This window comes from Phodopus roborovskii, unplaced genomic scaffold (genome assembly GCF_943737965.1).
Source record: "Phodopus roborovskii unplaced genomic scaffold, PHOROB, whole genome shotgun sequence".
Classification (NCBI taxonomy): domain Eukaryota; kingdom Metazoa; phylum Chordata; class Mammalia; order Rodentia; family Cricetidae; genus Phodopus; species Phodopus roborovskii.
In genome coordinates, this window is record NW_026126525.1 from 6105580 (window position 1) to 6118902 (window position 13323).

At 43.0% G+C, this 13323-nt stretch overlaps 1 protein-coding gene across 1 annotated transcript in view; it reads right to left on the bottom strand.

Annotated features, from left to right (window-relative positions):
- Nucleotides 1-12440, bottom strand: part of Cops4 (COP9 signalosome subunit 4) — a 35091-nt gene extending 22651 nt beyond the window's left edge. The window contains exon 1 of the mRNA XM_051198078.1: nt 12305-12440. Coding sequence (XP_051054035.1) covers nt 12305-12378 — 74 coding nt within the window. The 5' untranslated portion in view covers nt 12379-12440. The remainder of the gene's footprint in view (nt 1-12304) is intronic.
- Between the last annotated feature and the right edge of the window lie 883 nt (nt 12441-13323).

Here is a 13323-nt window from a genome sequence, read left to right on the forward strand (position 1 = left end):
GCCTTCACTTCCAACAGTGATGGACAGTCACCTGGAACTGTGAGCTGAAATACATCCTTTCTCCTAAGTTGCTATCATGGTGTTTTACAGCAGCAGCCGAAATGAAACTGAGATACATATTGTCTAATAAATAAATTCCTAAGTTTATTTATTCCTTATTGTATATCTGTTTCTGGCTTTTCAGTCAGAGTTTCACAGTGATATAGGTTCAAGCTGGCCTTGAACTCTCTATGTAGCCCAGCTAACTTGGAATCCTTGATCCTCCTGTTTCTGCCTCCCAAATTCCAGGATTCTGGGTGTACCATCATACTCTGGCGTATTAATTCATTTCTACCACTAATTTTGGCATTTACCCTACTTCCTTCCACTAATCTCTAGTTGGCCGTTTTCTTTACAGCACACTGAAAAAATACCTATTTTTGTTTAATTTCCAGTCCATCACAAACACCACTAAGCCTCAGGATTGGTGAAATAGCTCAACAGATACCTGAGTTCCATCCCTGGGACCCACACACTGGAAGAAGAGAGCTGATTTTCCAGAATTTGTTCTCAGACCATACACAAATAAATAAGCAAGCAAATAAATAAATAAATGTGATTTTAACAATTTGGGAAGGTGGGGTTCAAGGAAGGGTTAGTTGTGTAGCCCTGGCTGTCCTGGAACTCGCTCTGTAGATCAAGCTGGCCTCAAAGATCTGCCTGTTTCTGCCTCCCAGAGTTGGGATTAAAGGTGTACACTGCCACCACAACCTGGCTGCAATCTTAACAGTTTTTAAAATAAACACTAAACCTGTAATTCTAAGGTGCTACCTCTAGTTTTTAATATTGGGTACCAGGTTTTTGTGTGTGTGTGTTTTAATTTTCAAACCCATCAGAAGAGGAATAAATTCCTAACTCTATGTTACTAACTCTATATAACTGAAACTAACCTGCCTTTTTCTTGAAAACTCCCTAATTTGAAAATGAACTAAAATGCTAACTTGGGGGCTGGAGAGATGATTCAGCTCACAACCAAAAAGTGTATCTTTTGTTTGTTTGGAGACAAGGTTTCTCTGTGTAGTCCTGGAAATCTCTTTGTAGACCAGGTTGCCCTTGAACTCAGAGATCTGGCTGCCTCTGCCTCTCAAGAGTTGGGATTAAAGGCATGAGGCCACCAAGCTGGCTCATTCAAGTGTCTTTAAGATGAACTACATGTTTCTTCAACTGGATGTTATACAGACACACAGACCATTATTTGAGGTGACCAGTTTGTCAACTTCATGAATCCAGGATCACCAACAATAAGATAATATTGCCTAGACGAAACCAATACTTGAGACTGAGTGTCCCAATATGTACAAAACAAACTTCACCAAACCAAAAGCACTAAAAGAATGTTCTTTATGCTGTCAAAAGTCTGCATTCAGTTCTGGCAGTATTCGGCTTATTATCCATTACCACATACCATTCAAATCCACACTACAACAAGAATAAAAGAAATGCAAAAAGTAAACAGTGACAATTACCAGGCAATGTAAGTTCCTTTCTAAAGCACAAGTTCCAAGAAGACAGGAAGCTTCCTTCATTCCCTGAAGTGTACAATGTCTTGAAGGGTAAGGCACAAAACTGATACTGATTTAGCATTTTACTTCTTAAACTGAGTCAGTATAAGAGGGCTAAATTTTATTATTTTTATCTTCCTGTCTTTTTATTAATTTTTAAGATTTATCTTTTAAATTTATGTATCTGTTGGTGAGAGCTTCTGTCACATGAATTGGGGTGTCCACTGAGGCCAGGAAAAGATATTAGATCACTGGCGCCAGAGTTATGACTGGTTGTGAGCCATCCACAGCAGTTCTCCAGAGGAGTAAGAGACCAGTACTCTAACCACTAACCCATCTCTCCAGCCCTCTTTTGTCTTTTTCAAAACACTTACTGCCAGGCTGTGGTGGGCAATGCCTTTAATCCCAGTACTTGGGAGGCAGAGACAGGTGAGTTCCAAGGCCAGCCTAGTCTCCAGAGCAGTTCCAGGGCAGCCAGGGCTACAGAGAAACCCTGTCTCGGGAACAAACAAACAAATAAACCATTATTGGGCCCAGAGAGATGGCTCAGCAATTAAGAGCATCAGCTACTCTTCCAGAGGACCAAGGTTCAATTCCCAAAACCCACAAGGTGCACAACCATCTGTAACTTTAGTCCTAGGGATCTGACAACCTTTCTTGGCCTCTGTAGATACGAGGCACATGCACAATGCAGACATGCATGCAAGCAAAACATCCACACACATAAAATAATGGTGTACATGTATGTACAAGTCAGAGGACCACTTTGTTGAGCTGGTTTTCTCCTTCACCTGGGCTCTGGGGATCCAACCCAGGTGTCCAGGCTTTCCTAGCAAACATCTTTACCCACAATGCAGCTTGCCTATACAACTCTTCATCTTATGCTTTTTGTTTTGTTTTTTTGAGACAGGGTTTCTCTGTGTAGCCCTGGCTGTACTGGAACTCACTCTGTAGACCAGGCTGGCCTGGAACTCACAGACATCCACCTGCCTCTGCCTCTTGAGGGCTGGGGTTAAAGGCGTGCACCATCACTGCCCAGCACCTTATTTTTAAAAAGCATTTATTTATTTATTTATTTATTTATTTTTGTTTTCTGAGCTAGGATCTGATCTCCCTTTGTAGTTCAAATTGGTCAGGAACTCAGCTTCACCCTGGCTAACCTCAGAGAAATCCTCCTGTCTCCCTGGTGTTTGAACTACAGGCATGAGTCATCATACCTGGCTAGTTAAATGTGATTACAAACCTCACAATGTTTCAGTTATTCAGAAAGTGGTTCAGAATGAAGCCTGAAAAAAAAAATTGCACAAATAGAACCCCAACTCATTCAGACTGGTGACATATTTTGTAGGGCCCACTTTTAAAGCTACCATCCAGTTTTGTTCCCAACTCATCCAAAATCCCCAGCCCTGGTTATAGAATGTGGTAAAACCACAATGGAAGGTGTGCGGACAGGTATAAGAAGGAAAGGCAACAGTAAGTCTTTACAGACAAGAGTGTTACTTTACGTTACTAAGCCTGACTCCTTAAGGGTCAGGACTGTGTTAGAAAACTACTTCCTACATACAAAGTATCTCATTCTTACAGTTTGCACATACACACACTTTCATGTACATACCTCACTTACAGTATGCACACACACACACATTCGTGTACATACCTCATAGAAGGCATACACACTTTCATGTATATACCTAACTTACAGTATGCACACACAAATTCATATACATACAAATTAAAATTTTTCTTATACCTATATTTACATATCTATTGATCTGGACACATTTTCAGATAGGATATGTTTTATGATGTGTCATTTATTTTTGACTGATTTATTTTCAAATTCAATATATCCTATCAAATCAAGGTTATAGCTAAGTCTTATATTTATTTACTTCTAGAGTATTTTATACAAACTAATATTCAAAGCAAGTACTTAGATAAATTTGATGCCTAACCTAAAGTTAATTTTTTTTTTTTATATCATGTGTGGTGGCCTTTAGTCCCAAGCACTTGGGAGGCAAAGCCAGGTGGATCTACATGACTTCGAGGCCAGCTTGGTCTATAGAGTAAGTTCCAGGACAGCCAGGACTACCCAGTGAAACCCTGTCCCAACAACAACAAAGACTGAGATTTATTTACTTTCTTTTTTTTTTTTTTTTTTTTTTTTTTTTTTCCTTTTGGTTTTTCGAGACAGGGTTTCTCTGTATTGCTTTGGAACCTGCCCTAGAACTCAATCTTTTGACCAGGCTAGCCTCGAACTCACAGAGATCCAACTGCCCCTGCCTCCCAAGTGCTGGAACTAAAGGCAGAGATTTATTTCCTTTTACTTTGTGTGTGGGTGTTTTCCCTCACAAATGTCTGTGTGCAAGGATTATGCAGTACCTACAGAAGCCACAAGAGGTCTTCTGATCTGGAATTGGAGTTTCAGATGATTGTTAGCCACCATGTAGACAGGTACTGGGAAATGAACCTGGGTCTTCAGGAAGAGCAACCAGTGTTCTTAACCACTGAGCTATCTCTCCAACCTAATTAACCTAAATTTTAACACATATTTTCAAATATTATCAATCTGGGAAGCAATCTAGATGCCCCTCAACTGTGGTACATTTACAAAATGGAGTACTACTCATAGGGAAAAAATACCAATGGAATCTTGAAATTCCCAGGCAAATGGATGGAACTAGAAGAAACCACACTGAGTGAGGTAACCTAGTCACAAAAAGACAAACATGGTATGTACTCACTCACATATGGATTTTAGACATAGAGCAAAGAATCACCAGCCTACATACAATCCACACTGCCAGAGAAGCTAGAAAACGAGGACCCTATGAGAGACTTACATGATCTTATGGAGAAGGGGAAAGGGACAAGATCTCGTGAACAAATTGGGATCATGGAGAGAGGGGAGAGGGAGTTAGGAGAAAGAGAAGGGGAGAAAAGGAGGGGAGAGAAGAACATAAGGGAATAGGAAGATTGATTCAGGGGAAGAACAGAGGAGAGCAAGAAAAGAGATACCATAATAGAGGGAGCCATTATAGGTTTAAAGAAAAATCTGACACTAGGGAAATATCCAGAAACCTATAAGGATGACCCCAACTAACAATCTAAGCAATAGTGGAAAGGCTACCTTATATGCCCTTCCCTGATAACGAGATTGGTAACTACTTAATATGTCATCATAGAGCCTTCATCCAGTAGCTGATGGAAGCTAAACACTGAGCCAAACTCCTGGAATCCAGTTGCAGAGAGGGAGGAGTGATAAGAAAAGGGGTCAAGACCAGGCTTGAGAAATCCACAGAAACAGCTGACCTGAACAAGGGGAACCTCATGAACCCCAGACTGATAGCTGAAGAACCAACATAGGACTGACCCAGACCCTTTGAAAATGGGTCTCAGTTAGAAGGCCTGGGCAGTCTAAGGGACCTCTGGCAATGGAACCAGGATGTATCCCTGGTGCACGAACAGACTTCGGGAGCACATTCCAAATGGAGAGAGACTCCCTTAGCCTAGAGACAGGAGGTAGGGCCTAGGCCCAGCCCCAAATGACTTGACAGATTTTGATGATCCCTCATGGAAGGCATCATCCTCCCTGGGGAGTGGATGGGGGATGGGGGGTGTTAGTTGGGGGAATGGAAGGATGGGAGGGAGAGGGAACTGGGATCTATATTAAAATATGAAAAAAAAAAACTTTTTAGTCTGTAGTAGTAATAGGAGGAACATCCAATAGCAATAAAAGTTTTAAACGGACCCAATTATGTTAGAAATGGCCTGCTTAAACTAGATGTGGTGATGTGCCTATAACCCCAGCACTTGGAGGCATAGGCAGCAGCTGGTCATAAATCTAAGGCTAACCTTGGCTACAAAAGGAAACCCTGTCTCAAAAAACCCAAAGATAACATGTAAGATTTTATGTATGATACTAAAAAATTTACAAGAAACTTTAGTCTGTGACAGTCTTGTAGCAGCGAAGGTAACAGTAAACAGCTAAGCAGTATGTGGCAACACGTGGCCTATAATCCAGTTATTGCAAGGTCAGGCAAGAGGGTTAAGAGTTTAAGGCCAGGGGTCTAGACAAGGTGCAGCAGTTAGGAGCACTTACTGCTCTTCCAGAGGACCCAGTTCCCTGTAACTCTAGCCCCAGGAGATCTGACCTTCCTGGGCACCTGCATACACGTGGTATAGTCACACTCAGACACATAAATACATGCATATACATTAAAATAATTCATTTTTAAAATGATTAGTACAAATATGTACTATTAGATTTCCATTTACAGTAATGAATATGTGACTCGACCAACTCTCCCTTAAAAAAACAAATGGCTGGGCTGGAGTGATGACTCAGTGGTTGAGAGCACTTGCTGCTCTTGCAGAAGATCCAGGTTCAGTTCCCAGCCCAACACCCACATGGCAGCTCACTACTACCTGTCAGTCTATTGCTATGGGTCCTGATACCTTCTCTGGCCTCTGAGGGCACAAGTCACACACACACACACACACACACACACACACACGTATACACAGATATAAGCTAACACTAATACACATAAAATTAAAATAAGCAACCATTTAAAAATACACAAAACACAGCCAGAAAGGCTCCTAAACCCCCTGTGGTATTTCAAAAGAAAATGTCCCCCAAAGGGAGTGGTACTATTAGGAGATGTGGCCTTGTTCAAGTAGGTATGGTCTTGCTGGAGGAAGTATGTCACTCTGGAGGCAGGCTTTGAGGTTTCATATAAACTCAGGCCAAGTGGCAGTCTATTTCCTGTTGCCTGCATATCAACATGTAGCAGCTCTTTCTCCAGCACCATGCCTGTCTGCATGCCACATGTTGCATCATGATGATAATGGACTGAACCTCTGAAAATGTAAGCCAGTTCAATTAAATGTTTTCCTTTATTGAGTTGCCTTGCTCATGGTATCTCTACACAGCAATAAAAACTCCAACTAATACACACCCCAAACAACACAGGCAGCCACCGTTGCTGTGGTTTGCTCACTAGAATTAGATGGGAAGGCACTATGCTGAAGATCACATATGCTCTGTTTATAAGACATATAAGAGATATCAAGCTGGGCTGGGCTTCCTCCTTACTGGTTAACCCTCACAGAAAGTAATGTGAAGAAAGAATTGTCAACAATTATTAGCTATGGACCTTGTGTTCAACACTATTGACTGGCCAGACAAGGAATGTCCACTGGCATAATGCCAAGTTGATAACAGAGATACCAACCACTTTCTGATTGGATTTGACTTCTGTGGAGGAGGGAATTCATATATGATATTGTAGACTGAGTCAAAAGCCCATGGCTGGGTTATAGGGTTATAGACCCTAGTAGGGATGCTGCTATAGGCATTTTACAGACATATGCCCACCAAATGGCCTTCAAAATAATTATGTCTATGTCTGTAGATAGTACTATCATCTTTGGTCAGAACAACTTCTTTTTCAGTGGGCAGTGGTAACATAAAGACTCACAACTGGTTAGAGTGATCGGAATAAACGATTATTAAATATTCATCAATAAATGGGATTTCTACACCACCCTCTCCAAGGCTCAGGGAACATGACAGAAAAGGGCACAGAAACTCTAAGAGGGCCAGTCACATAGCTCAGTGGAAAAAACACCTACTGTGCAAGCCTAATGTCTTGAGTTCTATCCCTGCAATCATGATGGAAGGAAGAGACCTGACAACTTGTAAAATTTGTTCTCTGACTTCACATGCATCTGTACACATGCACATGCACACACATGCGTGCACACAGTATAAATAAGTAAATGGGAAAGGCATGGGAAGCAGGGAAGAGTAAGAGGGCACTTTCTAGCCCTGAAGGCAGCGGAAGGGGAAGTGGGGTGGTGAAGACACTTCTAAGACAGAGAAAAGGGGGGGGGGGGCTCCACTTTGGAGCTATCTATAAATCTGCTGGAAAGAATGAAAAGCAAGTTGCTGTTTTTGAGAGACTAACAGAGCTGGAGGGATATGAGTCAAGTTCTTTGCCTGCCAAACCAAGCAATAAACACAAGCACCTTGAAATAAGATTGCAAATTCTATACCAAGGATTATCTAGGGAAAAAAATCTGAAGCCTTAGACTGTTAACAGGTGCTGACAGAAGGAAATGAACATTCTGACACACAGAATCCTGGGTCCAAATTGTCTGTAAAAACAGCTCAGAAAATAATTTGCCAAAAAACAAAGATCAGTAAGGCACATGATAGTATTAGCTAGCATCAACAAAAGCGACAATCAATTACAACAACTAGGAACTTATTTGGAAGCCAGAAAAACTGTAATTGCACCCAGGGAGGTAAGGTAAGCTTTGGAGTTCAACAAGAATATAGGAACTGGTGTTGTCTCATTGGAAAACAAACCATCAAAAATTTCAGAACTGAAAAACAATATAACCAACTCAAATACTCAACACCAGATGAGACAGCTGAAGAACAGCGAAAGCAGGTTAAAGAACCTGTCTAGAATAAAGCATAGTAATGAAAATGACGCGAGAGGGAAGATATAGATGTTCCAGTATGTTGTTCTAAACAGAGGTTTCGCTGGAGTCTAGAGAAGAAATAAGACAGAAAAGAGGTAATGAAGAAGTATTATTTAGAACAGAAATGGTGGTTCATGCCTATAATCACAATACTCGTAGACTGAGGCAGGAGAATTACAGTGAGTTCAAAGCCAGTCTGAGCTAGAGTGAGATGCCATCAAGAGAGGCAGACAGGTAAACAGATATTCCAGCAAACATTTCCAAACTGCTCAAAGCATCTTAACTCATGAACTTCGCAGTGAAGCTCAGCCAAGTGAGGCTGAGTAACTGACTATCTTCAAAAAGCGGCCATAATTCTTTCACACCCTGTACCTATGCCCTTTTTCAATATGACTCTGTAGCTCTTCACATTAAAAAAAGTTTATTTTCCCACTCCATTCTAAACATGTTGACCAAAAGAATGTAGCAGAAATGAAATGCCAGGTTTTGAATGTGTCATTACCTTTGGAACCCTGTTGTCACATATTAGCCAACCAACTCACAAAAGCAACGCAGTGCACCTGGCCAGCAGCTCCCAGTAGGTAGATGGGGTACACCTGGCCTGCAGTTCACTGTAGATGGGGTGCACCTGGCCTACAGCTCCCTGTAGGTAGATGGGCTACACCTGGCCTGCAGTTCACTGTAGATGGGGTGCACCTGGCCGGCAGCTCCTTGTAGGTAGATGGGATGCACCTGGCCTGCAGTTCACTGTAGATACATGCAAATGACTACTGTTTTAAGTCACTAGGTGATTATATTTAGAGTGAGGAGTTCATCTACTAGGTACCTTCAAAGTTTCTTTTTGTGTTTGTGAGTATTCCTCCCCTTGCAGTCCCTTCCATTCTCAGAAGTTCTCGATTTTCATAAATAAAAAGCTATTTACTTTGAAAAAATAAAAAATATTTCTTCTGGTCAGGGAAGTGGGCAGATGTACAAACAGCCTAATCCATGTCCAAATTAAAGTAAGCTATTGCTGGGCACAGGCAGACCAATTAACCAGGCCTAATGTGGGCATGAGAATGTGAGCAAGCTTGCCAGAAGCCACACCTTAACCAAATGCTGAAGACCAAGTAGGTTAGCCAATTGAGTTAAGACAGGCTATCACAAGAATTACCCCCACATGCTCCCTCTCCAGTCCTTCTTTCTCTTCTAAAGGGTTTTTAGAGATAGGGTCTCTTTATGTAGCCCTGACTATCCTGAACTCACAGAGATCGGCCTGCTCCAACCCCCAAGTGCTGGACTCAAAGGTGTGCACCACTGCCCCAGCTTCTAAGCTTTTCTTGAAAAGAGATTAATTTACTTTTATGTGTTTTGCCTGCATGTATGCCTGTGAACCACATGTGTATCTGGTGCCCTTAGAAGTCAGAAAAGTGTCCCCTGGAACTGCAGTTATAAAGGGTTATCAGCTACCCTGTGAGTGCTGGGAACTGAACCCAGGTCCTCTGCAAGAACAGTAAGCACTCTTAACAGCTGAGCCACTGTTCCATCTCCTCTTCTAAAGCTTTGTAATAAGTAAAAAATATGCATGTTATATGAAAAGAAATAGCAACCTGCGCCTGTAACAACAAAAAAAGCTTTCTATATGGCCAATTTCTTATACTAAAATTTGACAACTGTTAATTCAATGATCAAAAAGCACTTCTAATTGAGTTTTTAACAAGAAAAGCATCATAGTCTGGTGGTTTAAAGTGAGTTTTTGAGACAAACCTGGGTTTAAATAGAAGTTATGTCCCCTTCTGAATATTTACTGATTTAACCAACATTTCTTGAACACACTGTACAGGAACAGAGGGATTCGGTATTAGAAATCTTTTGTTTCTCAGTTTCCAATATAAAAATCTTAAATGAACAGATGACAGGTGCATCATAAAGTTATGTGGCCCGCAGAAGTGTTTTGTTATGGGGGTAAACATCCTAACATTCTTACCCAGACAGTACTGGGCAAATACCCAGAGGCAAGGCCAGGAAGCGGCATGGAGGGAGGGCTGGAGAGATGGCTCAGTGGTCAAGAGTGCTGCTCTTCCAGGGACCTGAATCCAATTCCCAGAACCCAGGTCAGGGGGCTCCGGGGTGACCCCTCTTCTGGCACCCATGGGCACCTGCACACAGATGGTACACTCACACATACATAAAAATAATCAACTAAATCTTAAGAAAGAAAGTGATACTGAGGGAGGAGATAGCTAGTACTGTGTGGGCTACCATTTATCAAGCTAATCATTTCACTTGCTCTGAATAATAAATTCACATGGTCAACTGCCACAGGAATAGTTTCCAATGACTCCTTTGCAATGTCAACTTTGCTACTAAACAGTTGGTGGTACCGTTCATTTCTTTTCCCCCTGAATCACTTGTTTCCACCAGTATTACAGTTGATGGGAGACTTCTCAGGCTAGCCTTTCTGCTTTCACTCTCACCCAGGTAACACTGATGGAATAGGCCAGAAGAAAGCCAAACCTAAACTATTGAATGAGAATAAAAGACCCAGCCAACAGCCAGATACCAACATGATACTAACTGAACTGCCAGCCAAATTAATCTGCATAATTGAACTAGGCAAGACCAGGAAGACAGCCCAGGCGACACACAGAATCCTGGGAGGGAAAGTACACTTACACCACTAAACTGTTCATTTATTTATTAAGCAGCAACAGACATAAGAAACAACCCATTGGAGACATACTACTGTTCCTCTCCAATTCAGAGCTAAAGAGGTAAGGAGTAAGTCGAAGTTCCAGAATGCTTTCCTGTTCAAAAAGCTATAGCTTATCTGACAACTAATGGCCACACATTTTCTGAAATACAAGAGAATACATAAGCTAGTTTTACTTTCATCTAAATTGATAAAAAAAATACTAATACATGCAAAAAAAAAAAAAAAAGAAAAAAAAAAGACTAAACAATGAAGACAACTATTTCCAAACTCCTGGAATAATTCGGTATGTATTTACCAACGATTCTATGAGGTGTTTTTTTTTTTTTTTTTTTTTAATATTCAGGGACCGAACTCATTTAAGTGTGATAAGTACACAGACACTCATTTTGAAATCAGGTAAGACTAAGTCTCACAATTATACTGCCATTTTTTTTAAAGCAGAAAAATGAAGCATAAAGTAGTTAAGTAGTTAAACCCAGGGTATAACTAAATTTACTAGAGAAAAAGCAACGGAGCTGCCACACAACAGCTATACCATTTCAACGTGCAGGCTTGAACAAGAGTATTCAATAATTAGATCAACATGCTCTCTGCCAGCATGAAAACATTAAGATCAATCGGAGGCCTACTTTTAGAAGAAAGAGCTGGGGGTGGGGTTGGACGCTGTTAGTCCCAAGACTCCGGAGGCAGAGGCAGCGGCAGGTGGATCTCTTTGAGTTGAGGCAAGTGGATCTCTGTGAGTTTGAGGTCAGACCGACTGGTCTACAGAGTGAGTTCCAGGACAGGCAGGGCTACACAGAGAAACCCTGTCTCGAAAAACTAACATCTCAAATTGTGACTTGGATCGGTCCTAAGCATTCTGAGGTTATACAAAGCAGCCTATGGAAACATCAGTGTTCTAGACATCCTAGTCAGTGTTCTAGACATCCTAGTCAGTGTTCTAGACATCCTAGGCCGAGGGTATTGTGCTTGAGTACCCAGAACATAAGGACGGACACACACGCACACGCACACGCGCACACACACACACACACACACACACACACACACACACCACATAGGCACAACACACGCGCGCGCGCCATGAACTCGCTAAGTTCTGGGCGACATGACAGCGGCTATACCTCCTCGGCCCCTGTCATCCTGGAAAGCATTCTCTTAAAACGAACAAAAGTCTGCATGAAAGTTCAGAATATAAATTTATCTCCACCAGGGCGGGGGCGGTAGCAAACAAGTCAAACTCGGTGTGTTGGGCTCGGCCAGAGCCATCTCCGAGGGAGCCGTCATCTTCCGAGCCACGCTTCCAAAAACCGAAGGAACCCGTGGGGGACGTTACCAAGGACTTCGGACGCTGGCAGTGGGCCTAGGCCGGGTCTCGGGCGGTCCGGACCCCAGCACACGGTCCCTGGCGTCTTCTGCGGCTCCCAGCATTTACCGCCACAGCCCGAACCAGGCCCGCCCCCCTGCGCCCTCGGGCCTACCACCTGGGCCCACACCGGAGAGCCCCCGTCACCTCTAGGAAGGGAAATGTGTCTCCCCTCCCACCTCTGGACCCCTAGGAAATACTCACTTGCCCGCCAGATCTTTATGAGAGCCGCTCAAATTCATGAGCTGGGCCAAATCCTGTCGCACGGCAGCCGCCATCTTCCTTCCAGCTCAGCCACGGCTGCGGGACCGCTCGCTCGGGGCCAAAAAGGAAACGAGTGTGGTCCTCCAGAACGCAGGCAGAGGGAACCAGAGATGCCATGGAGTTGCGTCTTTACGGGCTAGAGCGCCGGGTGTGGAAAGCCGTAATTAGCTCCGCCCTCAGGGTTGAGTGACAAGCCAACTCCTCTCCTCCCGTTTGAGACCCGCCCAGGCCTCTCGAGAGACGCTGGCTCTCACGCTCCGACCTGGGATTGGCTGAAGCCCTTGAAGGCGTGTACCTTGTGCAACCTAAGTAAGGGCCCGGCGTGTTAAAACTACAGCGTTTCCACTAAGTTCCGGGTCTGAGGCTCGTCGTTCTCCTTTCCTTTCTTAAGACATCTCTTACCTACCCGTGGTAAAGAATGAGCTGTTTTAGTTTTTATTCCCAGTTCACTATAGTCCAACATTGAAACAAAACAAAACAAACAAAAACTCCAACACCGCCCCTCCAACACACACACACACACACGGAGGAAGGGAGAGAGAGAGACAGAGGGAGGAGAGACAGAGGGGGAGGGAGGGAGGGAGGGAGAGAGAGAGAGAGAGAATTTACTTGGGAGGGAATACAGCGCGAATAAGAAAATGATCCTCCCAGGATAAGGCTCCACCATTTAGGGGTGCTGATGTCTGTGCTTCCCTACATGTGGGAAACTCAACCTACATGCTTTATAATAATAATAGTGGACTGCTTTCGGTGCGTCCCCCTCCCCCAAAAAAAGGCCAGACTGCAGTACCAGCCCTCCAGAGGTGAATACAGGAGGATCAGAAGTTCATGACAATGTTCCTGAATTTAGAGACTTGGAGGCCCTGTCCCACATACGTCTAAAAGATAGTATAGATTTAATGTACATACACATCCCCGTGGACTGGCTATGTTTGTGCATTCCCTTTCTCTGTTACACC